Source organism: Oreochromis aureus, linkage group 19 (genome assembly GCF_013358895.1).
Source record: "Oreochromis aureus strain Israel breed Guangdong linkage group 19, ZZ_aureus, whole genome shotgun sequence".
Taxonomy (NCBI): Eukaryota; Metazoa; Chordata; class Actinopteri; order Cichliformes; family Cichlidae; genus Oreochromis; species Oreochromis aureus.
Genome location: NC_052960.1, coordinates 2,697,767 through 2,724,720, shown reverse-complemented (window position 1 = coordinate 2,724,720; position 26,954 = coordinate 2,697,767). Strand labels below are relative to the sequence as shown.

The following is a 26,954-nucleotide window of genomic DNA, read 5'->3' as shown; positions in this document are numbered from 1 at the left end:
ATCAGTTTCATTAATTGGTCGAGTTTTGTGTTGTTGACACTAATTTACTGAGTGAAAAGACTTTCAGAGCTGCATGTATGATTACAAGATAAGTAACTGAAAGATGAGCTCACAAAATATGTACTAACACCCATACTGTGACCCGACTCTAACAGTGGTTAACCTGGTTGACAAAAATGCAGAAGCTTGCTACTAGTTCCTGAAATACTCTGATGTGACTTTAATGCATGTGTGGTACTCACGTACTCAAATGTTAACACCGTCTCTTTGACTCTGCCTGCAGCCTAGAAGACATAAGAAGGAATATCATTCTAAAATATGTTTGTCATCTCTGTCTCTGTACATGGAAAACTAATGTCCAGCCGGTCAAAGTTGTTGAGTCAAACAACTTTCTCATGTACACACTGCATGATGTTGTCATCAAGTCAGCTCCATGTAAAGGCCTGCGGTCTTCTCACACTGTCTTCTCGTATTTATTTTAAATGTGCACTTTTCTCTGTAAGAGCACATTTGGTTGTCTGAAGAAGTCTTGTTCTCTCACACCTTCTTGTGCATTTTCGCTACCGCTGAAAAAGTACACAAGAGTCGCCGGTGACGAATTGTGTATTCTTTTTGAAAGGTTTGCAATGGATGTGTGCCACACGCTTTTGTAAAGAGTCGTAAGCAAATAAACAACAAAGCACTTTTTTGTCCCTCAAATATGTTTATATACGTTGTATATATAACATATGGTGTTCATTTTGTCACTCCAACAGCTACATGGCATCGTTGATTCCATTGTATAATCGGTAACTTAAGAATGAAGTCACTGTTGTGTTTCTGTTGCTCTGAGCTCAACTCCATCATAAAGGCAGTTTAATATGTGGTCGGGGCATGCGTTGTAACTGCACTTAGCATGTGTTGGATGGTTCACTCAGTGTCTGCACTTTGGTGGCGTTTGCGTGGACTCACGCACATGACGTGTATGCCAGTGCTTGAGTTGCCGGGCCGTCTCGGCTGGGCAACTCAAACAAGCGCCATTTTGCTCCAAAATGGCTTCTCACACTTTTCCATTGTCACGTGTTCCTCACCTGTCACCCTCACAGAGGGACGTGCTGTGTGTTTGACCCCAACAACGAACAAGTCCGCTTCAGCCACGAAGTGTTTGTCGTTGGGATTAATGTGAATGTTTAATCAAAGCTGCCTTTTTCTTTCATTTGATCAGAAATACGCCCACGGTGACACACGTCTTGTGATTTAACAGCGTTTCCTCTCTTATTTGCAGTGGAACCGCCCTCAAACTTGAAATTTCACATTCTAAATGAGAACACAGTGGAAATGTCGTGGGTGAGACCCTCGGCAACGATAGAGGGCTACAGAATACAAGTGCAAGTGCCGGATGGAGGTCAGTGCGTGTGTTGGTGTGCCGAGACTACAAACGGTTTGAAACCCCAGCAGCTTTCTAACTTCCTGCTTTCCTCCTCATAGATGAACCGACCAGAGAATTTACCCTAGCTGCATCTGCCACTATGACATCACTCACTGACCTGACCCCTGACTTGGACTACTCTGTGTCAATAAGCTCCTATTATGGCTCAGAGGAGAGCATCTCCATCTATGGACAACTGACCAGTGAGTTGATTATGCTTTATAAACCTATTTTTCAGTGGAAAACAGGTTTTTAAAAAGTAAGTGTATGTTTTTATGCTCTATTATGTTCTTATTGTGTCCTGATGTGAATTGGAGGGACATCAGGAAATCACTTTTCCTTGCTGGCTATTGAAACCTCTGAATTATGTTCACTGATACAAAGCATTTACTCCCTCGGCAACACGGAGAGAATTTAATCATATAATATGCTAGTAAAAGTCAAGTAATAGCATTTCCATCCAGCCATAAAAAATCTAGGAAAGGGAAAAATCACATCTGTTTACCGATTCTTGAATTGCTCGCTGTTTGTAGTTAATGCAGCGTTTGTGTGCGTACGGAGCTGCTTTTATGATGTGTTGATTTTCTTGCCTTTTTCCGCTGTGAAAAAGTACACAGTGAGGCGGCAATGTGCGGCGCTAACTCACCGAGTGTTTCCTGTGTTTCAGTCCAGTCCAGTAACAGCAGCGGACGCGTCAGGAGGCCACAGGCAGATGCAATCAGTGAGTATGCTTACTGCAGTGTCAGCCAAAATCCAAACAGACCCGACCCTTCGCAGGGCTTTCCGAACTTTTAAAATGTATTTTTTCCTTTTTGACTGTCATCATAATATTTTTCCCATGGAATAATTTGGTCAGGCATCTTACTGGGTTCTAACTGGGTAGGCAGACAGGGTTTTGGCAGTGAGTGGAAAGGCACATTGGTTCCTTTAATTCTAACCAGCGGGCTGGTTAGAATTAAGAAGAAAAAAAAAGGAAAGGATGGCTTGAAGCTGCAAGAGAAAAGCTCTCTTGAGCTCTCAGCTTCAACCCTTAAAGAGAACGATTTTGGAGTGGAATGGAACAGGAGGCAGGTCTGAGGTACTGTCCCTCTAACCTGGAGGTGTAGACGAGTGCAGCTTTGATCAAGCATCGCCATTGCAAACTTTCCTCAGCTTATTCAAACTGTCCGTGGTGACTGACGGGCTGACGTGCTCACTTTTCCCTCATATGATGATTGGAAACTGTAACCATGTGTGCAGATCCTCTGAAACATTAAGTCAGAGCATTTTGACTAAAGATGCCTTTTTCTGAATGTTTCATGTGAGACAGGAGGAATCGAATTTAGTCAATGAGAGCGCAGGGAGCGAGGATTAAAGTCCATCCACATAAGCCCTGCCAATTAGCACTTCAACTTAAATGTTCTGGAACATTGCATCTATGATTTAAAGGCTTGAGGATCTCAGCGTTTAAAAGTAGATATTGCCAGTGGAACTTCTGCTGAATATTTAGTCTACAAAGGCACATTTTTGCTTCAGTCTGCTGGAATAACTGCACCAGCCCACTTTTGGCAATGGCTCAGACTTCCTTTGATGCAAGAATGCACATCTCTCAGTCATCCAACTACCTGTCAAAGATTTTATTTTATTCAGACGGACAGAAGAAATGCCATGATTTAAAATATTGCTGTGAGATGTAAAGAATGTAGTTTTCTGCTGTCTGAGATTTTAACCCCATCATTCACCAAAAGTGAAAGTCAACCCATTCCTAATTTGGATCAGTTAAAGTGTGTTTATTCATTCTCTCATCGACTGTTCTCCTGACTGACGGTCTTTCCTGTCCGCCGTCTGTCCTCAGAGTGTTCGGTCAGTGCGATAGCCGACTTGGTCTTCCTGGTGGACGGCTCTTGGAGTGTGGGAAGAGAAAACTTCAAACACATCCGCAGCTTTATCGGCTCGCTGGCAGGGGCCTTTGACATTGGCGAGGACAAAACCCGGGTGGCGGTGGTTCAGTACAGCTCAGACACTCGTACAGAGTTCCCCCTCACTCGTTACACCAGAAGAGGAGACCTGCTCCAAGCTATCAACTCACTTCCGTACAAAGGAGGAAATACCATGACAGGTACGATGTTTGTCAGGAGGCTTTGAATCTCGTTTTTTAACGTGATTGTGAGCGAAGACTTAAAAATACATGTAAACTTCTTTTTAAAGGCGATGCCATAGAGTACCTGGTGAGAAACATTTTCACTGAGGCAGCTGGATCCAGGAAAGCTTTTCCAAAGGTAGCCATGATCATCACTGATGGAAAATCCCAAGACCCAGTGGAGGAGCATGCTAGAAGACTTAGGAACATTGGAGTGGAAATATTTGTCCTAGGTATGGTTTATTATTCAGTGTTTTTTTTCTTTCTGATTTGTGCTTTCCCATGTGAAAGTCTGCCTGTTCTCAGAAACCATTTGATTTTCCATTGACAGCTCGTTTTAAGATCCAGTTTTGCCCCAGTAAAAGTCAAATACTGTTGTATTGCCTAACATAAGCAATGCCCTAAATCACATCTGTAAAGCAGACAGTCCTAACACATGAGTTACTGTTTTTCCTTCACAGGTATCAAAGGAGCAGATGAGGATGAGCTAAGGGAAATAGCCTCCACACCTCACAGCAAACACGTGTACAATGTGCCCAACTTTGACATGATCCAGGAGGTCCAGAAAGAGATCATAACACAAGTGTGCTCCGGTGTTGACGAGCAGCTGAACTTTCTGGTCAGCGGAGAGGAGAGTGAGTCAAGTGATATTTAATACATGCCCACGCAGGATTCATCTAAAATGCTGTTACAGTATACTGATGTGCAGCATCTTGTTTACTTTGATGCCTCCCACAGTGGTGGAGCCAGCCTCTAACCTGAAGGTCACAGAAGTTTCATCCAAGTCAATGAGGGTGACATGGGACTCGTCTCTGGGTGATATCACGGGCTACAAGCTAACCCTCATTCCCATGCTTCCCGGGATGAAACGCCAAGAGCTGTACATTGGGGCTGGACAGACATCCGTCAACGTCCGTGACCTTTCCCCCGAGACCGAGTATGAAATCAGCCTGTACGCCCTCAAAGGTCTGACTCCCAGCGAACCCATCACTGAACTGGAGAAGACGCAGCCTGTCAAGGTGTCAACAGGTGAGGTGGTTTGCTGTCACGTGTGGTCAGCTTTTAAGTTCGATGTACTCATGAATGAATCACAGGCAGTCATGTGACTTGGTTTCCTGTCTTTTTCAAGAGTGCTCTCTGGGAGTGGATGTGCAGGCCGATGTTGTCCTGCTGGTTGATGGCTCGTACAGTATCGGATTACAAAACTTTGCAAAAGTCCGTGCCTTCCTAGAGGTTCTGGTCAACTCCTTTGACATCGGACCAAACAAAATCCAGATTAGCTTGGTCCAGTACAGTCGCGACACATACACCGAGTTTGCCCTCAACACTCACCACGACATTAACGCTGTCGTCAGAGCTGTGCGCACCTTCCCCTACCGCGGCGGCTCCACTAACACCGGCAGGGCCATGACTTACGTCAGGGAGAAGATCTTCGTCCCAGCTCGTGGTGCGAGACAGAACGTCCCCCGCGTCATGGTCCTGATCACAGACGGAAAGTCGTCAGACTCTTTTAGGGATGCGGCCACCAAACTGAGGAATATTGATGTGGAAATATTTGCTGTTGGCGTGAAGGATGCAGTGAGATCAGAGCTGGAGGCCATCGCTAATCCACCGTCAGAAACCCATGTGTATGAGGTGGAGGACTTTGACGCTTTTCAGAGGATCTCTAAGGAGCTGACTCAGTCCATCTGTCTGAGGATTGAACAGGAGCTGCTCAACATCAAAAAGAGAAGTAAGTAGAAGAAGCTCAACTCCTTTACTATGATCTGGAGTTCAGATTTACTTTTCTTTCTGATGGTTTCCATGTGTTAGCACCTTCACACTGGTCCACAGGATATTAGACACTGAAATGTGACCGCATTTTTAGGCGCTGACGTAGTGGCAAATAGCCAGTGCAGTCATGGAAAAGCTAAACAGAGAAACATATTTTGTAAATTGCTGTCACACATGGCACAGGCAAAATTTAATCATTTCATCAGAGTTGCCAATAAACATACCACAGAAACCACGGACGTGCCTCTTGAATGAGCTCGAGTGATACCGAGAGCTGCAGCCAGTGTGCTGTTCACTGCTTCAAGATTTTTTAAATCTATATTTGTTAAACTACAGTAGCTTTATAAATGTCATGTGCAGGTGAGGTTCTAACTACCTGACTGCCTCTTTGATTTTCAGGTTTGCTTCCACCGAGCGATTTGCGCTTTTCCGAGATTACCTCCCGAAGCTTCCGTGCTACCTGGGTACCTCCTCTTGCCAATGTCTTGTCTTACCTGCTACGTTTCCGAAAGGCGGAAGATGTCACCGGAGACTACATTTCCCTGGCGTTGCCCGGCGATACCAACACAGCTGTGCTTCCCCATCTTTATCCCCTCACCACCTATGAAGTCAATGTCTTTGCTCAGTATGATAAAGGAGACAGTTTCCCTTTGACCGGTGAAGAGACAACTCTCGAAGGTAAGAGATTTACCTGAATTTAACAGAATGTAATCAAAATGAAAACACTGAGCATCTAAGATTTGGGTTTTTCTTCTCAGAACAAGGGGCTGTAAGAAGTCTACGAGTGACAGACGAAACAACCAACAGTTTCAAGGTGTCATGGCAAGCTGCGCCGGGTTCAGTGATCAGATACCGCCTGTCCTACGTCCCGCTGAGCGGCACAGGAGAGATACTGGAGGCTCAGACCCTTGGCCCAGAGACCACCATAGTCCTCCAGGAGCTCTTCCCCATCACTACCTACCGTGTGTCTGTGTCTGCTGAGTATGCATCTGGCCTTGGAAGCGAGATGCAGGTGGATGGAACCACCAAGGAGGGTGAGCGAGGACAACTCCTGACACTATTGTCAAACTGAAGTTTTGAGAAATGTGAATTTTGAGAAATGATCCATCTTTATCTGTTTTCAGTCCGCGGCTCTCCCCGTGACCTGCGTGTCTTCAATGAAACAATATCTACAATGAAACTGGTGTGGAGGGCTGCTCCTGGCAATGTTCTTCAATACCGCATTGCCTTCAAACCTGCTGAGGGAGGTGAGAGGAAGGAGATCTCTGTCAAAGGAGACACCACCCAGGCTGTACTGAAGAACCTCCAACCAGCCACTGAGTATGAGCTGTTTGTCAGCGCTCGCTATTCTTCTGGTTTGGGTGAGCCTCTCCTGGGCACCGGAACCACCTTAGAAGGTAAGAGACATATTGGTACTTTAAAGCCTTTGAAGCACAGTCGGATCATGTTTATTTCCAGTGTTTGCAGCATGCTTTGTGGATGTGCTTCGTATTTCCAGCTTAACAGACCCCTGCGTGCTGTGAGACTACACACATTTGGCATCTAGTTTCCTGTCCTTTAAAGGTCCCTGCACCAATAAAGTGAAAGTTGTGTAGCACTTTGGAAGGTTGGTCTGAAAAATATGGAATGTGGCCGTTGATAGCGTTCTTTTAGCACAGACTCCCCGACACGTTCTCACTCCCAAAGCGTAATATTTTACGCTAGGTGACAAATCGTTGATATATTACGCGTCCGGGCACCCAACACGCCCCTATATTACAAGATCGGAAAAATGAGGAAACATGGGAACCGTTTGGAATGAATCTACACATGTACGTTCGTTTTACTTCAATCGCTTTGATTATGGTTAGGGTTAGGGATACATGGCTGGAACATGTATTACCACGGGAGCGTCATTCCACTGGATTTCATCCATAACCCGGCGCATAGCATAAGAACGCGGAAGGTCGCCTTTCGTGTTCTTCAGGAACGCCTCAGGACTATTACGCCTTGGGAGTGAGAACGGGCTGGACTGCTAGCTCGGGGTGACTTTGCCACCCATGAAGGCAGTGAGATGGAAATGAGTGGGTGTGGAATGCTTGTAAACCTATGGAATGACTTGGAACTGACTTTGAGAGGCATATGCTCGCCTGCTGAGACCTTTGCATCTCTCTGAGACATGTGAATTATTGTTTTAGAGTAGCTCATCGGGGGATGTCGCTCTATCGTAATTGCTACTGATTGCAAATTCTGTTTATAAAATCAGAGGAGTTTTATTAGTTGTTCATTCAGTTTTATTGGGGAGCTAGCTGCTCTGGCCCAAATTCTGGTTTAAACAGACAATAATTTGAATCTCAATTATGTGTGAAGAGATAAAGTCTGCTGTTGTTTTGGCCAAACTGTTAATAAAAGGGCAAAAAAGAAAGTAGACTTGGCAGATTTCACTTATGAGTCCTTTTTGGGTAGTTAAAGATCAGAGAATGAATTTTGCAGTAATAGAAAAAGTGGGACTGTGTTTTCTTCATCTTGTGGAGTGCCAAGATGAAAATGGCACGGTGGCTGTTTTTCATCACATCCAAGCTGTGCCTCATTTGAATCAGAGTCTTCTCTGAAAGCAATTTAAGCCCTTGGACATATTAAAGTCATTTTGCAGAGCACAATGTGAAGAGTACATTTCTTGGTCTTTACAATTATGTTGTTACATTGAAACCACTGGCGAGGTCCTGCGTGCTGGATATATCTGCTTTTAACAGGCTTCCCACTGCAGGTTGAATAAGAAGACTCGAGTGCAAAAAATTAACTAAATTTCCGTCTTGAATTTACAACTTCAACAAAGCATTTTTGTGTAAATTTCAGTGACCATAAAAATGTGGATGAAAAGTGGTCTCGTCTTTATTTGTTGCTGTTCCCACTCTGACCGGAGAGCCCGGTCTTGATTAAAGCTGTCTCCACAGGTCAAATCTGTGCAGTCAGCCCCACACCCCCACAGGAAAGAGCTCCATGACAAAGCACTCTGTTTAGGCATTTTTTTATTAAGCTGTCATGATATCAGCATGCCTAAACACTGATCTCATTGTGTGCCACTCGTTTTGAGTGACCCACTCTGTGAAGTCCATGTAGGCAAGAACTGGAAGAAAGTGGCTCACACAAAGGCCTCTCTTATGGCCAACAGAGGATGGTAGACAATACAGAAGCCTTGAGCAGAGCAGAATTAAATCGTCCTGAAACGAGTCAGTGGGAGCAGAGAGAAGGTGTGACACAGAATGCTTACATCAATGTGTTAAATGTGGATATTATACACAAACTATTTACTTAAGGAGTGGGAGTGTTAGTCGGCGTGTGGAAGATGTTACCTAAGAGGACCCTGAAAGCTGGGTGAGCTGTCTGTCTCGTCTCAGGCAGAGCCGTCTGTTCATCTCCCTCCAGGGTGGGGCAAAGGACAGGCAGGGGCAGAGAGAAAAGCAGAGGGAAAACAGGGTACTTGAAAATGTGAACCACAATGCCTCAGGGTGACCTGGTGGGATAAAGGGCTTTTTCTTCCCTAAGAGGTCAAATGTTCAACCCCTCATTTATCAAATGCTTAACTACCTGCATGACACCTCTGACGTGTTTATGCGATGAAGCACTTTCGAGCTTTGACTTGCACAAAAGCTCGGCACCAGGTGAGGTTGTAACGCTTTGGCTCGGTTTCCCCTTTAACCTATCCCTTTAATGAATTTTGTACAGTGCCAGACTCTTTGGCATGCCACATATTTTTTTCCACCACTGTAAAAGGTCCTCTGAGGTAAAAAGACTAGGGACAGGCAACCCTGGCTGACAGACAGTGAAGACTTGATCTTCATGGCCCACGTGTATGTCTTAGCCGACCAAGAGCAATAAAGCAAAGGAAGCTTGAACCCGGCTGCCAGTGCTGAGATGGCACAATGTATTTCCCGATGTGATTTTGAAGGAGTTTGCAGAAAAAGCAAGCGTGCTCAGTCTAGTCAGGTAATTCCAGAAATATACACAGTGACCCACTGGAGTCTATCTAGCTGCGTAAAATGATTAGGACGGTGCTGGCAGGTTAGACGTGTTTCCTCTGCATTTCCCTTGCCTGCTGGCACGACTGATTTCTTTCAAGTGCAGTCATTTATATTTTCGAGCTTTAGACGTTCGTGGCTGCAGATGTGAAGGTTATGTCAGCACATGCCCTGCAGGAAATCTCTCAGATGATCTTCGGTTGTGTCATATGCGGTTTTCTAGACATGGGTGAGGCCTTACTGTTAATTTGTGAGCTGCCCTCGTTCCAGATCTTAATTTGAGAGTTCCTCGCCCTGATGGGTAGGATGCTCAGGAGGCGGGTGGGGTGTTGCATAGAGGTGGCTATAATTCTTCTGTTTTGATAGGTGGCACTGTAAACAATGCAACAAGATCTAAACATGTGTTTTGTAACCAAGCACTGAACTACAAACTGTGCAGAAAAGAAGCGAAACTTGTTTTTTTGCATTGCTGTAGAGGTTTTGCTTGGACTGGAGCATGTTTCATGTATATGTGCTCCCCTTCTCTATAGCTTGTCTGCAAGTGCTGATGAAAATTGAGCCGCTGTCTGCAGAAACCATTATGTTGTGATTTTTTTCGCTGTTGGTTCACGCACAGCCGGTAAAGTCAGTCCAGTTCATCTGCTTGGCAAAGATAACTCTTTTGATGGAACGATCTGGGTATTTATGAGCGGCCCACGCTGTTTTCATGGTATCCATAAATCTGGAACTCTTCATTAATTTGTGGTCGTGGCCGTTGCGCTTGACAAGTGCCTCCTCTCTTTGCTCTCAAGGTGCAGATTTCTGCTTGGCAGGCACGCCTGGTGCTGTTACTTCCGTTCAGATCGCTTTCCAATTCAGCCAGACTGGATGAGTCGCAGGGCCTGAAATCATCATGCATTTCATTTATAGGACTTTTCTGTTCCATTACATTCTTTTCAGCTGCATTTTTGCTTTTATTAAATCTCATTTGGTGAGGTTTGATAGATGAGGTTTGAGTGGGACCACCCAGCTGGTCAGCTCTGCTCAGCTCGCCCGCAGTGGGTTAGGTGTTTGAATGAGGATCAGGATCCCGGAGGTTGTGTGGGAGGCTGTGCGTGGCAGCTCATCCTCATCCTCCTGTGGTATATCCAGCTCCTCTATATGGCGGCCAGATTGGAGAACCGTCTCAACACGAGCGTCCCTCTCCACCAGGCGTGCGCTGGCCGCTCGTTGCGAGACGCCACCGCAAAGTTCCCTTCCCTGCCTTTTCTGCAGCTTTCTCCTCTCATGACAGTCTCCTAGGAAAAGAGAGTGAAGGAGAAAAACGGCGAGCACAGCATCTGCAATTGTAGCAAGCGCACATTTCTGGATCGGGTTTCCTCTGCTTCAATGGAAAATTAAAGAGCTGTCAGGAGAGGTGCTGAGGATATGTGATTAGTTCTCCAGAAGTTTTTCCAACCGTCTCTTATTATGAAGGGAGAAAACTGTGGGTGCTCAAACACATCCACAGGGGTTAAAGTGGAGACAGATGAGTGATGTCTGGTGGTTTATCACCGCCATTGTTCATTCTGTCCATTTCCTCAGATTTTTATATGTCTGCATTAGAAGTACTAACAGCATCTCAGCCCAAATCTAAAGTACTGAATCAACTCAAAACAAACTTCTATGTCTGATCTACTTCTGCCTTTGAATTTATCCCCCAGAGCTCGGCTCACCCAGAGACTTGGTGACCAGCGACGTCACCGACACCAGTTTTGCCGTGTCTTGGACCGCGGCCCCGGGTAACGTTCGTCAGTACAGGGTCATGTACAAGTCTCTGTTCACTACGGAGTCTGGGGAAGCAGTAATACCAGGAAGCAGCACCACCACAGTTTTGAAAGGTCTCACCCCAGAGACACGCTATGAGGTGTCTGTGTTTGCCGTCTACGGCCATGGAAGGGGGCAGCCGTTGGTTGGAGAAGAAACCACAGATGGTAAGTTACTCTTCTTCTTTCTTGATACGTTCTTGGTCTGTTTGCTTTCTTTGTCCACACTTCATACACTTTTTGTAGGAAGTCTGAAGGCTTCATCTAGGTCATGCCTAGAAAGTGTGAAGCTAAGTATGTGTGATGTCACCGTACAGCCATAAAACCACAGAAGACACAAAGGGACCTTCAGATATTTTCCCCCCACCTAAAACACAAACAAAGCCTTAGGGCTTCTTGCATCTGTTAAAATCCAAATACGGTTCAGGAGCATCATCACTGAGCTTTCTGGGTCAGTGACGCAGGCTTAAAAGTGGTCCAGGAAAAAATAGTGTTGAAAGTGGTATTTTGAAAGCTGTAGAAAAAGGGACCTGTCAGCAACACTTACTGCTCAGTTCATTCTGTTGAGCTCAGAGATAACGTCATCGCTGATGGCATTCGCCTGAGCCGTAAAGAATACGGAGACTTCACACGCACGTCCTCGAGGCTGTGCATGTATGTTATATATGTGTGCAGAGGTGATGTAATGTCCAGGACACCTGCACGCACTTTCATGGGAGATCCAGAGCAGATAGGCCTCACTCATGCTTGGATGAGAAAAGCACATTGAACTTGCACCAGTTGGGAGGATTTTAGTTCAAGAGTTAGTAAAAAAAGATTTCAAGGAAAAAGATTTCCAGCCGCTATTATTGTTTATTGATTCTGGCAAGCAGGAGAGGAGGCATACCCACCAAATACAACCATCCTATCTCAAACCTGCCCGGGCCGAAGCGACACGCAGCTAACTTGGACGTGCTACCCTTTTCCGTTAATAAACGTCCTCCCACCGACGCAGAGGGCTCTGAATATTTTCCTCAGCCCATTTCAAAGTCTCTGACAATTCACACTTGCCCTTCCTGCAGGGAAAGTAAGAAGCACTCAACAGACACACAAAGAATTTCCTCAAGACGTCACAGCAAGACATCAAAGTTTGGCTCCCAAACCGTCCTATTAAACACAATCAATCATGTAACTTTGCATCTGTTTAGAGTAGAGTAGGTTTGTATTGAGATGCGTGGAAAATGAGCCGATGAAGGCTACTGCGAGGTAGCTGACTGTGCCGTTTCCTTAGCAGCAGGAAAGCCTTGGTGATTATATTCCCCCGGGACCATCTACTCATCGTTTCTCTGTGATATTTGTTCCTTCGTTGCAGTTTCAGCTGCTGGCAGAGCGATCGTCGTCTCAGAGGAGACGGAGAAGTCCATGAAGGTGACATGGCAGCCGGCACCTGGAAACGTCGTCAACTACCGCGTCACTTACAAACCACAGGCAGGAGGGCGCCAGCTGGCGGCCAAAGTGCCCGGTGGCACTACCACCACTGTGCTGAGACGCCTTACCCATCTCACCACTTATGACATCACTGTGGTGCCAGTTTATCGCTCCGGAGAAGGCAAAGCAAGGCAAGGGGAAGGAACTACATGTAGGTTGGCCCGTTGTCACTACACATCATGACACTGTTAGCCATGTCAGTAAATCCAGGCTATTATAAAGTTATTATAGACCCTCCACATCTGCCCCGATCAGTCAGTCTGTGTATTCCTTCCCCTCCAGTAACACCTTACAAAGGCCCGAGGAACCTCCAGACTTCAGAGCCCACCAAGACCAGTTTCCGTGTAACCTGGGACCATGCTCCCGGTGACGTTAAGGGCTACAAAGTCACTTACCACCCAGTCGAGGATGACATCAACCTGGGGCAACTTCTGGTTGGTCCCTATGATAACACTGTGGTGCTGGAGGAACTCAGGTTTGTCCCACTTTCTGTGTTTTTACGGTTTATTATCAGACTTGTTTGGACTTTTTTTTTTACAATGTTCTCCTGCATATTTTGTAATGAAAGTTGTTTTTGGGTTTACAGAGCTGGTACCAAATACACAGTGAGTGTGTTCGGTATGTTTGAAGGAGGAGAGAGCATGCCGTTGGCTGGAGAGGAGTACACCACCTACTCTGATGCACCTGATCCTCCAATTTTTGACACGCCAAGTAATATTACCCACATATATGTGATGTACATTGCACACGGTCATTGTAAGAATGAGAGGAGAACATGCAGAGCCGGCTCGGGCGAAACAAATGAAATAGTCTTAGTCATTCTGTTACTGTATCTGTCGTTGTGTTTAAGTCAGCGTCTCCAGTATGTTTTGTTTCTCTGTCAAACATTGGAGAGTGTGTCACATATTACATTTTTGTTTGGGGAAAAACCCCTCTGTAAATCCAAGCCACATAAAAGCTGAATACCTTTCTTTAAAGTGAATTGTCTCACGAAATAACAGATGTAATGGCAACTCCATCTGCCTGCCCTTCCCCTGCTTTCTTCGCCGTGTCACTTTGGGCTTCCGCTTTTTATTTCCAGTCCAACCAGCGGAGATACGAGCCGTGCGTGTATAAACTGTTTGCACTTATAAAACGTTTTACTATCCAGTGAGTGGCAGGCAGCAAGTGTGAGACGAGGAAATAAGTCGTGTTTGCTGCGAGGAAAGGTCAGCGTGACCAGTTAGCTGCAAGCTCTCTTCTAAAAAGGAGGCAGATGTAGACTCAGTGACGTGAGATAATTAACGTTTCCTTGTACATCGACTGAGTAAATGCAAGTGTCTGCACATTAAAGGCACTTATTCCTGGATCTTTATTGTTACAAACTATTTGAAATTACATTAGAAAATCATATTTTGCCTCCACATACCACTGCTTGGGTTTAAGTTTTTGCCCACAGATTGGAGATGCTGTGTGTACTTCTGCAGATTTAATCTAATGTGTAAAATCATGTAACCTGTTTTCAGTTGCAGACAGCAGCAGTTAGTGTGACATCTGCAGCTCTCTTTTAGGTACAGAGGATCGGATGACTTCCTTTTCATCACACAGGTGTTTGGAAAACAGGATGTGAATGTTTCCTCGCTGCTCTGGAGGGCACAATAATCTCCTCAGCGGAGGCCTTTAATATAAAGGGCACATTCTCCTGGGAGTACCCCGTGGATGTGAAAACCACTGAAAGAATTACTGCCTCCACATGCTGCCGAGTGAAGAAGATCATAATTATACCACCTGGAAAATAATTGTTATCCACAGAGGGATGGAAGAAAGAGCAGAATTATTTGTTGCGTGCATGTGGAGATTGTTTGTTAAGCATTCAGGAAATTGTTTGGATTTTTGTGGAAATTTATTGCCGTCAACTCTTCTTTCCTTTCTTCTTTTCTTCTCACATGTCCTTAAAAGCTCTTCTACCATTACACTTGAGCATTTTTGAGTATATTTGAATCTCATTTGCAACGTTCACCTCGGATCCTTCGTGACACGTGAACCTCTGCCCTGTCAGATACGATGTGTAGGACCAATGCTCAGGCTGACATTGTGCTTCTGGTGGATGGCTCCTGGAGTATCGGACGTCTGAACTTCAAGACTATTCGTGCCTTCATTGCACGTATGGTGGGCGTCTTTGACATCGGCCCTGATCGGGTCCAAATCGGTGCGTTGAATCAAAATAAGTGAGAATGATAAAGTATGTCTGTGTTTGCTAATACAGCAACAAAGGTTTTCTTTGAGGTGCTCTAACAAAGATTTGGCGGCTTCTTTAGGGCTTGCTCAGTACAGCGGAGACCCAAAGACCGAATGGCATTTGAATGCTCACCAAACCCGAGAGTCTCTCCTGGATGCTGTCTCTAACCTGCCCTACAAGGGAGGAAACACTCTGACAGGTGATTCGCTTCGTTTCTGACCTTTTTGCTTTTTGCTTTTGTAGACGCAAACGGGCATTTCGCATTACTCTGTGCCTTCTTCGTGGCAGGTCTGGCTTTGAACTACATCCTCCAGAACAATTTCAAAGAGGACGTCGGGATGCGTCCCAGCGCTCGAAAGATTGGCGTCTTGATCACTGACGGAAAATCGCAGGATGACGTCATTGTCCACTCTCAAAACTTGCGCGATCAGGGCATTGAGCTCTATGCCATCGGTAAGCAAAGATCGGTGCAGTTAACTTGCACTTTTCCTGCATCTAAAAAGCTGCTGCTGACCCTTGACCCTTATGTCATTGTTATTTAGGTATTAAGAATGCAGATGAGAACGAGCTGAGGTCCATCGCCTCTGAGCCGAATGACATTCACATGTACAACGTGGCTGATTTCTCCTTCCTGCTGGACATTGTGGACCGGGTCTCTGACAACCTGTGTAACAGTGTCAAAGGGCCAGGTGTGTGAAGAGACGCAGCAACAAGAGTCACATTATTATTTTTCCATACTACAAAGTCCCAGGAGTTTGATAAGCAGTATAATCACAGTGGACAGCATCCAGGATCCTTGTGAAAAAGCCACACTAGATGCAAAGAACCACCCTGTAGGACTTCTTAGTACATGAGCATCATTCACTCCTTCATATGTGGAAAAGTTATGCAATGAGAAAGTTGGCCAGTTTCAGAGCTTTTCACTACATATAATTCACCCTAAATCAGTGATTTCGAGTTAATTATACGCAGCGGTTTCAAGCTTTCTATGCTTGCATCTTAACAGGAGGTGCTCCAGATGCACCCACTAATCTGGTGACATCAGAGGTGACTCACCAGTCCTTCAGAGTCACCTGGGACGGCCCTGACGACCAACCAGAAAAGTACCGTGTGGAGTACAGGACTTTATCGGGAGCCCCACAGCAGGTATTCGCCAAAAACACCAAAAAACTTCCTCTGCTTCAATCACACGCAAGTAATTCTAGTGCAGTATGTGAGTGTTAATGCTGCCGTGATGCTACTGGGAAACAACTTCTATTTCCAGCCACCTGTTTGTGTTGGCTTCTTGCTGTTTGGGTGTCTGATTACACTGCAGCTTGACACAGGCCAAGGAAACAAAAACAGCCGTCTCAGTTTCACAGATTAGAAAGCAAATCTCGTGACTTTGAATGAGTGATGGCCCCGCTGGCCGGCAGCGTCTCGGCTCCACGGTGTGGATGTGTTTTTGGAGTCTGAAACAAATATGCACAAGTTTGTTTTTCTGCAGCTCCCAGGGTTTGCTTGAATAGTGAACATTGTGGATCTGTTTATAGATGGTGAGGTTGACCTTTAGCCTAGTAATTCACAGATTGTTTTGTGGGATTGATTGGAAACGTCTATGAAGATATTCACAGTTCTGGTGCACATTAGTAAAACTTCATCAATCCTCTGATCCTCCTGTCTGTTATTAGGTGATCGTGGATGGCAGTCAGACCACTGTGGTTCTCCAGAGGCTCAACCCTCTCACACAGTACCTGGTCAGCGTCTACTCCGTGGTGGGAGAGGAGAGCAGTGACGCTTTGGATGGAAAAGAGACCACACGTATGTCCCACCTCAGCTGACTGAAAGAGACTGACTGACTAAAACTCCACACATAATGGGAATGCAAATTACTTCAACCTAACTTTGTAAACAGCACTGCATATGACACTAGTAAAAATGAGCTAAATCGGTCTGTGATGATGAAGTGCAGATGTGACCGTATTTTATTGCACTTACTTAGAGAAGCACGCTCTTAAGTGGTTATCATTTAGAGTCTAACTCAAACAGACCTTCCGCGCTATTAGGAAAGCCAGATAAATGGGGCTCTGAGAGAGCTACGGTTTCAATTCGAGCAGACTCTGGTGCTCTCACGAACCTCCAGTCTTTGCTTTACGAGCAGTTTCCCTTTGAGTCAGCCACCATCACACAGTCTCTTTGGCACGGTTTCGTAACACAAACCTAATGCAACTCAGTGATTGTAATTCGTGTGTGGTCTCCATTAATAAAAGGTTCAAGGGATATATATATACATATATACGCACCTTGTTTATGAAACCATATGTGGCTGCAAAAAGATGAAAGTACCAAATCTTGATTAGATACAAATTAACAGATTAAATTTGGTTTTAGGTCCAAATTTAAAGGAGATTATATAGTGTAAATGCAAACTTTATGCAATCAAAGAATTAATTATAATTGTGGCTATACTAATGCAATGGTTAACAAGTATTTGCTGTTTCCTGGTTTTCCAGTTCCCCTGAGTGCCGTGAGGAGGATGGAGATTTACGATCAGCAGGTCACCACCATGAGAGTGAGATGGGAAAGGGCCCCGGGAGCCACAGGCTACATGCTGCTCTACAGCGCCATCAATGCTACGCAGGCCACCACCGAGCAGGAGGTAAGATCCATTCTGGGAAACCAGAGGGCGTCCAGCCAATCAGCTGTGGATAGAACAGGAATGGACACATTCACATGTGTTTATAGGTTCATAATACGAATGCCTGGTCACATACATGAGCTCCAAACACACGCAGCACCTCGCTAAAAGCACAAAGTGACCAAAGACTTGAACCTGCTGTCAGCATTTTTTGACTCAGTGCAGATGTCACACATTGAAATAACTTTTTACAAAGCCACCAGTGTTTGCCTCGTCACTCAGCAGCAAGGCAACAGGAAAAAATACAAAGAAACATTGTCAGCCACAAAGGGGTGGCTGAACCATGAGCTCACTCTGCCAAGGGAACATCATCATCATTTCTTCATGAGGTGTCAACCCCAGTGGGGCAAACCCAGATGTAGCAGATGTGTTTCAGCCGGAGTATTGAATATGGTTTTTTACCATATTTCCCAGCCTTTGTCACCGAGGAGTCCCCCTCATCTGCTTCCCCTCTCAACCTGTGTTTGTTTGGTTTGGTCTGCTTCCAGATCAGAGTGGGCGGCGACACAACTGATGTCCAGCTGGTAAAGTTGCTCCCCAACACGGCCTACACGCTTTCCCTGTTTGCCCTCCATGGAGAATCAGCCAGCGAACCACTGACCAAGCAGGGAGTCACATGTTCGTAATCAGCCTATCATTTCAATGTTTAAGCACAAATTCAGAGTCATTTCTGATAAACTAACAAAACTTTTAACTCATGTCCAGTGCCCATGCCACCTGCGGGAGAACTGAGGGTTCGGGATATTACCCACAGCACCATGACGCTTGACTGGGATGCTGCTCCCGGTCCCGTTCGCAAGTACCTCATCACCTATAAGCCTGAGAGTGGAGAAGCAAAAGAAGTGAGTTTGTCTTTCCTTTCTTGGTATTAGAACCGCTGTTATGACCAGTCCCTTCCTGCTATTGCAGAACTTCTTGTCTGTTATAGTCATTAGGATTTATGGTTATTAAGTTGTTGGATATTTCTCGACTGATCCGTTATCACATTGTGGAGATTGCAGCTGTTTGAGTGGACATCAGGGGATTTTCTGGAGTCTAAAAAAATATTATGAAACTCCCTGAATGTGATTTTGCAAGGCTTACAGGCTGGTTATGGTACTGGGGACTGGAGGAATACTTTATGGTTGCATGTCCCCATGTGGGAGTTGTTGGGCTACAGCAGCACACTCTGCAGGAAGTGAAGGTTAAGGTGGTCCTCAAAGCTCTAAAGGTGGAAACACACAGGCTGAATTCATGTGATGAAACACAGAGACATGGCGCCACTGACAACATCTGAACTTTTAGTTAACGAGTGAAACCAAGAGCACAAAGTGTTTCGTGTGTTTCGTTTCTTCCTGTTTGCTTTAGTTGTATTCCTGCTGGTCACATGTGCTACCGGTTTTATGAGGTGCAGATTAGTGAGGTCACCAGAATTCCAGGAAACCTGCTCTGAGAACGAAGCGTTACACTTTTCCAAACGCCCAAAGTCAATCTGTATATTCTTTATTGATACTGTATAATAATATTTAACAACTGTGTTTTGTTGTTCTACAGCTGGAAGTGGGAGGACGTGTGACCAGCAGACAGTTGGATAACCTGATCTCTCAGACCGAGTACGCTTTAGCTGTTACTCCAATCTATGACGAAGGTCCCGGACAGCCGATGCTGGGAGAGGCTATCACAGGTCAGAATCATTACGATGGCGCCGGCCCCGTTTGCTGCTTCTGACCGAGATGGAGATCATAATTGCATTTTCTTTCCTCCGCTCTAAAGATGTGGTTCCAGCACCAAAGAACCTGCGATTCTCAGAAGTCACGCATACCAGCTTTAGAGCTCACTGGGAGCATGGAGCGCCTGACGTGGCTCTGTACCGCATTGGCTGGGTGAAGAAGGGAGATACCAACACCCAATACGTAAGAGAAAACCAGATGTCTGGGGTGTTTATATTAGGAATAAATCATGCAGGTATTCAGGATGAGTCCCACAGTAGGCGTTTGGCGTTGCTTAGGAAAGACCTCCGGTGGAGGCAGGGAGAACATCTAAAAAACAGACTATGGATTTTACATGGCTTACATTTGGTTTTTATTGGCTAAACTGTCTTTGTGTTTTCCTCATCAGGCCATTCTGAACAATGATGAGACGACCCACCTCCTGGAGAACTTGGAGTCGGACACGCCCTACGACGTGTCCGTCACTGCGATCTACCCGGATGAGTCGGAGAGCGAGGACCTGCTGGGCACCGAGAGGACATGTAAGACGCACACAGTGATGACGACTCAGTAATAACTCTAGTTAACACTGTATGCTTAAATTATTTGTCACAGTATCTCTAATTTTGGTCTCCTATCGACCAAAGGCTAGACTAAGTAATTTTGCATTCTGGAAATGTGCTGTGTGAACTGTTCGATCAAGGGTTTGCCCATTATACCTTTCTATTTCTGCCTCTATAGTGCGTCGTCAAAATGGTTCCCCACGTAAGTGTGTTCATAACAAACCAAAGGGATGCTTTTTCTTTCAAGTGACAAAAGCATGTTTTATTGTTGCAACCAGTCATCAGAACCGTTGTTCACTGGACAACTGTTTCATCATCAAGCAAGACCCTTAACCCATCCATCGCTCCAGTGGTGCTGATGCTGTCACAGCCCGGTTTTATTCTTACGTGTTTGTCTGTCCTTGTCTGCGTTTGAGCCTTTGTCCGTCCCATCATCCCACGGCTTCTTCATGTCCTTACTTGGTTACATGAAATGGCCTGATGGATTTCCACCATGCATGCCTGGCAAAACAAGGATTTCAATCCCTGTTTTCAAAGCCCATTCCATCAGCCATCATCAGTTCATTCACCCATCCATGTGTTCATTGCATTCATCCATGCATTTGTCATTCATCATCATCATCATCATCATCATCATCATCCATCTATTGTCCGTCAAGAGACACCTGCTTGAGAAAAGACGAAGAGCGACTGTCTTTTCTTTTTTAAAGCTGCAGTCCTGTTTAACGCTCATTGCTCGATTTTCTTTCAACCATAAACAAAAGGTCGAAAATTAACCGGCATCTGAACTCAAATGAGCCATTCACGAGGAAAAAAGTAGAAATAATCTCAAGGACTGTGTCTTTAAAAGATATTTCAGTGATATCAGAATGGAAACGTTTTCAAAGAAAACCGTATAACTGCTACTGACGTAGCTTTAACTGTCATATATGTGCTTGCCTGTTGCACTGTGCAGTGCCTGTTCCACCGCCCACCAACCTGGTTGTGTACAATGAAACCACCACCACTCTGAACGCCATGTGGACTCCACCGACGGGCCGTGTCCAGAACTACAAGATCTCTTACGTCCCCACATCTGGAGGCAGGACTCAGACTGTAAGTCACACAACAGTTAGCTCGTGTTTGTCAGTGTTTAGCAGCAGCGATAGGCTTTAATATTTTAGCTTCTTTCTTCTCATCTCCTTCTTCTCAGTCTCGCTTTAATAATCCAGACAACTGCGGTTTATAGCTTATGGCTTTAACTCAGTCCGATTTGTTTCTTCCTCCACAGCAACTTTGCTTCCAAGAAATCTATACAGCTGTGCCATCAGTGTTCAATTATTTTAGTTTATTCTGAGTCAAATCTCATAATCTGTTGTTTGGATACAGCGGCATTAGTGTGGACAAAATCTTTCCTACTCTTTCCTCAGTATTTCCTGACGCTGCAGACTGTCTCCCGCTGCTCGTGCATTTTTGGCCGCCTCGCTGAATTTTCAAAAGTCTTTCTGGATGACGGCTGAATTTTCTGTCAGACGTTTCTCAGAGCTTCCACGAGCAGGAATTAAAAAGAGAACCAGAAGCCTGAGGGCGAGCAAATATCTACACATGAGCTTTCACGCTGATACAAAGCGTCTGATCGTTCACGCTTTCTGTTTATTTATGAGATTAAAAGAGATCAAACTTAAACGTCATAAAAAGCTCAGATGTTTGAAGTTGGAAATCACTGGGAGAGTCCAGTCAGTGGTGTCAGATATTATCCTGCAGATCAAGTTTAGACTGCTGCCGTGCACTAGTCCTTCACACTTTTCACCTTTTAGCAGGTGCCATCCAGCATGTGTCATTTTAGGTGACTAAGATTGGAAGTTCATCAAACTGTTTGTATGTTTAAAACACGGCTCGGGTGAGGTTTCCTCTTTTGGTTCTTGATGAAATGTAATCGTGCTGATGGAAAAGCGGACGCTTACCCAGGTCGTGTTGGTTCAGTGTCCGGATTTCGACGTGTATGTGTAACCCTGAGTTTAAAAAAAAAAAAAAACAAGTGTGTTTTTTGTATTTGGGCTGCACATATTTTGTACTCAAAGAAGAAGAAAAAACTGTCGCAGTGCCAAATAATAAAAATAATAAGTGCCGTCTTGACCCGAAACGCAATGATAAAACAAATCCAGCAAATGCAAACAGACACACACTCGCTAAGAATATTTACTCCTTATAGCAAAAGCCAACAGCGTTGCAGTAAATTCATCATTAGTCACAACAAGACATCTGACTGTTTCCACCATTAGCGGACATATTTACCTTGGCCACTGTACTATATGCTAACCGTGTCCAAAAACACTCAGAGCATTCCTCCTGGAAGTTTTCAGGTGGAATTCTTTCCATCAGGTTATCAATCTGAGAAACCCCGCAGAGGATACTTTATTCCATCTAAAACAGAGGAAATACCTCCTCCTCAGCACATAAAAGAGCTGCAGAGTTGTTTTTAAAGCTCCAGCAAGAGAGACAGGAAATGCAGAAATATTTTAAGGGCTGAAAAGCCAAGTGAAATTTACTAAATTAGTAAACTATTTTTCATTTGTTGTTCCCTAACTAGACCCAGGTTGGAGGAAAGAAGACTACAGTCCTGCTTCCTAAGCTGACGCCTGACACCGAGTACGCCATCAGCGTGGTGGCAGTCTATGCCAAAGGACCTAGCGGACCGCTGGAGGGCATCGGAAAGACCAGTGAGTTGTGAACAAATATGACAGCCAAGTCTTGGATATATGAATACACAGTATGGATACATTACACTCATGGAAAGTCTCAGTTTAAAAAAGCTCACACATGGTCTTTAGCTTGTTGCTGGATGCAACGTTATCATATCTTTATGTTATCCCAGAGCCTCTGGGTGGTGTTAGGAACCTGCGGGTAACTGACCCCACCACCAGCACCCTGAACGTCCAGTGGGAGCCTGCTGAGGGGAGCGTCCGTCAGTACAGGATCTTCTACGTGCCTGCAGCTGGAGGAGTGGAAGACATGGTAAGCAAGACATCAGCGACGACATTCAGCCATCTCAAGTGGAACAACCCCGACATGATGTATGCTGTGTTGTATTTCTGCACAGGTGCAGGTATCAGGCAGTACCTACAGTACCGTCCTGAGGAACCTGGATTCTGATACTGTGTACACTGTGTCTGTGGTTCCCGTATATGCTGCTGGAGAAGGACTGCGCATGTCTGAGAACGGCAAAACATGTAAGCACTGCACGCATGCAACCGCTGCTGTAGGTAACGAGATCAACTGCAGACGTGAGGTCGTTAGGCAGCGACAGTGACCGGGGACCTCTGTGTCATCAGGGTTTAGAAAAGCCCACGCAGACCAAGAAGTAAACCTGTGAATGAGATGCCGTGAAGTGGCAGTGGGATTTATTTTCCAGTGTCAGGAATCAATTCTCGTCTATCCAGAATGAACCGAGTGGCCTCGGCTGCTGGCCTGCTGTGTCAGAAACCTTCAATAAGGCAGCCAGTTGTAACTGATTTGTTTCAAATATATCATCCAAATCCTCTGAAAATCTGCAGTCCAGCCAGCTCAAATTCCATCTCCTTCTCCAGAAGCGAAAAAAACTTGAATAAGTCTGAACCGGGGTACCGCAATTACCCGACGTCCCGGGTACAAACAACCCAACGTCCATCAGAGAGAGCATTCAGCTGACTCGCTGGGACAGAGCTTTAAACCTTACCTGCAAACTGGAACTTAAAGCCTAAACTAAATGACAGCATTGAGCTCAGTCAGCTTAGTTTGAATGAACATCGGTTTTCCAGTTTCTCCCACAGCTGAACCACCGAACTCTGCTGGGAATTAGTCAGCATTTTGTGGGGTGATTGCGCAGGAAGGAATTCCTCTGGCCTGGCAGCACTATAATGGTGTCTCCTCTCTCTTTACTGTAATATTGTCCATTTATAGGTTGATGTGAAGGCTAGCGGTCAGGGTAATGGCGGGGCTGGGGTATTTGGCTCCTCTCTGGGAAAAAGAAACAGGGGGTTTGAAATGAATAGAGAGCATTATATGTATAATTGCTCTCAGCCTGCTTTGCTGGGGTCATGCTCTGTGCCAGCTACTGTTACCCCCATTTTCCCTTCTGTAGCAATAGTTCATCATGTTCAGTGGCTTTTCAGTGGACAAGTCAAAGCTCACGCTGCCTGTGTACATATATTTATGTTCATTAACGTCAGGACTTGAATCGGCTCTCGTCTGATTCAACCGTTTGAGCTAACATGCTGCTCGGCGAGCATTCACAGCATCTTAAAAGTAACAAGCGCTGGTCTGTGAAACATTTAAAGTACGGAAGCTTGCTTACTTTTTTTCTCCTGCGTTTATGGGGTTATAATTGAGAGCAGCACAAAACCTCCAAACATCTGCTTTGGTTTTTTAGAAGTCTAGCTTCACACAGAGCTGCACATAGGCCTTTCTGTATCCTTTTCATTAACCTTCAGGGCACTGACAGGAAGTGCCCTGTTGATCGCTGTATTGTTAAATAGCATCCTAAACTCGTCTCTGTTGGCTGCTGGGGGAGTTTTACTGGAGAGTTCTCATCTTGTCCTGTTCTGGCCATAAAATGAGTCCAGACCATGATTTATAAACTGAGTCAAAGGGAGGATGACAGGACTGCAGTGGGGAGATTCACAGAGGTGTTATTTAGATACTTGTAAATACTCCAGATGAAAAGGTTTACCAGTACTGGAACACCAGTTATGCATTTGTGCTTCATTCTTATGGGTGTTGTTTAATTGCTGGTTTTTTAGCCTTAATTTATTGCCACTCCCCTTTTCCACACATTACTCTTCTCTCTGTTCGTTTTTGCAGTTGTCAGCCTTTCCTTTCTGTCCGTCCTTGTTATCTTGCCCCTCTTTAATTCCTTCTTACTAAACAATATTCCTGTCTCTGCAGTGGAGCGCAGCCCCGTCAGAAACATCCAGGTTTACAACCCCACCACCAACACTTTGAACGTTCGCTGGGAAGCTGCCACAGGTCCAGTCCAGCAGTACCGGGTGGTCTACTCTCCTTTGAACGGTGCCAGGCCTTCAGAATCAGTGAGTTTCCAACTGCTGTGTGGGAATGGCTGATGCGTAAATTATGTTATTAGATTATACTTGAGAAAACTAATCGAGAGCAGGTTTATTTCTAATGCCTTCAATCATACAGAATGCACACAAATACTGAGGAATGTATTAAGACAGAGGATCACCACATGGAGCTGGAAGTGGGAGCATTTGCAGTTTACCGTGCAATTACTTTTAAAAGCACTCGGTCTGCTCACCAAACGCAGTGGTGTGAGCGTGTTTGCATGTGTGCACTTTCTGCCATTTGGATTGTTTTCTGTAAATAAGTGCTTGAGTTTCAAACACGTTCATTAAAGCAGAAATTCTTTAGCAGCAGCTCCCGCTCTCTCCGCGATGTGTGCCATCTGGCATCAGAGTGCCCACATCTTCATATGTTAAAGATTTCTGGGCAACTCAAAGAATCCACAAAAACGTTTAAATCGTCTCTTTGCATCAGCTTTCTTCAGCATCCATGCCAGACGGACTGCACCATTAGTTTCTTCACTGGGTCGCTAACGACAGTGTCTTGATAAAGAGGTGCACTCAGCTTTCTTTTTTCCCTTTTGGTCAGCACGTTTAGGACAGGATCGTGCCCTTTGCATGGCCAGAGCTAATTATGTGTGTCAGTGGCAATGTGGCCTGTTTCAGCCAGCACCACCAAATCCAATGCCAGCTGGAGATTTGCAGCATAGCTTATTAGCTTCATCATCATTGGCTGATGAGTCCTAAGCCTAAGTTTGACCAGGAAACACTGTGGTGTGACTCAGACACCCACAAACATGTTTGAACCTCCACCAGGCCAGAGCCCTCATGGAGCGCTGACCTTAGCCTGTCCAGATAACCGCTCTGAGGCTAAGGACACACGATCAGCTGGCACGTCCATCAGTGCTGGCTGTCACCCACCCACCAAACCCCCTTTTCTGTCCTCTTTTTAAACCACTATCACACCTGTGAACATCAAATGACTGTTTGGCTCTTCCTTTCACTGCTGCTGACAACAAGGAGCCATTCAGTAAAAGGCAGGTGTAGAAAACAAGCAGCTGCCAGACGAGAGGGGAAGAGTCTGTGGCTGCGTGAATGTTGGATTTGGCCCATTGGTGCATGTGCGCACAGTCACTGCATTAAATCTCTCCTAAAATTATAAACACCCACTTATTTTGTGTCTCTGCACAGATTCTGGTACCAGGGACAACCACCACAGCCTTGTTGCAGCAGCTGCTTCCAAACACTGATTACAATGTGGGAGTTGTTGCTCTGTACAGCGATGGCGAAGGACCTGCTATCAGTGATGCAGGAAAGACATGTAAGAACCCGGGCTGGTGTGTTTTGATGTTTTATCGCACAGCAGCTCTGAGACGCATAGATGTTTTCAACAAAAATGCAAAAACACTTTCTTCTTCCGGTTTCTGCGCTCAGTGCCCCGAAGTGCCCCGAGGAACTTGCGCGTATACGACCCCACCACCACTACCCTCTCTGTCAGCTGGGACCATGCAGATGGTCCTGTCATGCAGTACCGCATCACCTACGCCCAGATTACAGGAGACCCGATTGAGGAATATGTGAGCATAATTCTACAGCGATAATAATGTTTTTGTGGCCATAAATAACAAAGGCACTTGTTTATGCATCCAATTCTTCTGCTTGTAGACTACAGTGCCAGGAAACAGAAACAACGTGATCCTGCAGAACCTGGACCCGGACACGCCGTACAACATCAAAGTGACCGCCGTCTATGCTGATGGACCAGGAGGAGAGGTGGATGGTGACGGACGCACAGGTACAAGCTGTTCCATCCGTGCGACCTCGTGAGTCTTTATTCACGTCTGTTTAAGCGAGCGTTATTGATCAGCGTCAGCGGCGAGCAGAAAATCCGAACGGACTAATTCACTAATGAGGTTCCTGAGGAACTGAACATTAAACCAAACGTGGAATAAGTGATATTGTTGACTTTTAAAGAATGCCAAAAGCACAAAGTGCCTTTGGCAGAAAATCCTGAGCTGCCTGCACTGCAGTGAAGGAGATCTTATCCTCGTAGTGCTGGCCAGAGTCTTGCCTAACTTTGCTTCTCAAACAAAAGAAACACTATTGCGTATCGTAATGCTGCTCCGCTCCTTCAGGCAGATTATTATTGTTATTATGATTTTTTTTACTTTCTTTCATGTGCTGGAATTTAGCATCCCGCTAATCACACATTGGCATATTTCA

The 26,954-nt window shown here is 45.3% G+C and overlaps 1 protein-coding gene across 5 annotated transcripts in view; it reads left to right on the top strand.

The window, feature by feature from the left end:
* Positions 1 to 26,954, top strand: part of col12a1a (collagen, type XII, alpha 1a) — a 47,238-nt gene that overhangs the window by 3,693 nt on the left and 16,591 nt on the right. For 3 of the 5 annotated variants that reach the window (XM_039603304.1, XM_039603306.1, XM_039603305.1), the window contains 36 exons: positions 1,265 to 1,384; positions 1,468 to 1,611; positions 2,076 to 2,129; positions 3,243 to 3,506; positions 3,596 to 3,760; positions 3,989 to 4,162; positions 4,266 to 4,556; positions 4,657 to 5,259; positions 5,700 to 5,978; positions 6,059 to 6,334; positions 6,425 to 6,697; positions 10,981 to 11,250; positions 12,434 to 12,700; positions 12,832 to 13,024; positions 13,136 to 13,260; positions 14,588 to 14,737; positions 14,847 to 14,966; positions 15,056 to 15,220; positions 15,310 to 15,456; positions 15,774 to 15,913; positions 16,438 to 16,567; positions 17,260 to 17,405; positions 17,933 to 18,062; positions 18,150 to 18,286; positions 18,978 to 19,107; positions 19,197 to 19,336; positions 19,542 to 19,674; positions 19,874 to 19,897; positions 20,651 to 20,790; positions 22,265 to 22,394; positions 22,550 to 22,689; positions 22,775 to 22,904; positions 24,598 to 24,740; positions 25,923 to 26,052; positions 26,166 to 26,308; positions 26,397 to 26,526. In XM_039603304.1, coding sequence (XP_039459238.1) covers positions 1,265 to 1,384; positions 1,468 to 1,611; positions 2,076 to 2,129; positions 3,243 to 3,506; positions 3,596 to 3,760; positions 3,989 to 4,162; positions 4,266 to 4,556; positions 4,657 to 5,259; positions 5,700 to 5,978; positions 6,059 to 6,334; positions 6,425 to 6,697; positions 10,981 to 11,250; positions 12,434 to 12,700; positions 12,832 to 13,024; positions 13,136 to 13,260; positions 14,588 to 14,737; positions 14,847 to 14,966; positions 15,056 to 15,220; positions 15,310 to 15,456; positions 15,774 to 15,913; positions 16,438 to 16,567; positions 17,260 to 17,405; positions 17,933 to 18,062; positions 18,150 to 18,286; positions 18,978 to 19,107; positions 19,197 to 19,336; positions 19,542 to 19,674; positions 19,874 to 19,897; positions 20,651 to 20,790; positions 22,265 to 22,394; positions 22,550 to 22,689; positions 22,775 to 22,904; positions 24,598 to 24,740; positions 25,923 to 26,052; positions 26,166 to 26,308; positions 26,397 to 26,526 — 6,276 coding nt within the window. The remainder of the gene's footprint in view (positions 1 to 1,264; positions 1,385 to 1,467; positions 1,612 to 2,075; positions 2,130 to 3,242; positions 3,507 to 3,595; positions 3,761 to 3,988; positions 4,163 to 4,265; positions 4,557 to 4,656; positions 5,260 to 5,699; positions 5,979 to 6,058; positions 6,335 to 6,424; positions 6,698 to 10,980; positions 11,251 to 12,433; positions 12,701 to 12,831; positions 13,025 to 13,135; positions 13,261 to 14,587; positions 14,738 to 14,846; positions 14,967 to 15,055; positions 15,221 to 15,309; positions 15,457 to 15,773; positions 15,914 to 16,437; positions 16,568 to 17,259; positions 17,406 to 17,932; positions 18,063 to 18,149; positions 18,287 to 18,977; positions 19,108 to 19,196; positions 19,337 to 19,541; positions 19,675 to 19,873; positions 19,898 to 20,650; positions 20,791 to 22,264; positions 22,395 to 22,549; positions 22,690 to 22,774; positions 22,905 to 24,597; positions 24,741 to 25,922; positions 26,053 to 26,165; positions 26,309 to 26,396; positions 26,527 to 26,954) is intronic. The other 2 variants (XM_031752956.2, XM_031752957.2) reach the window with 2 other exon arrangements.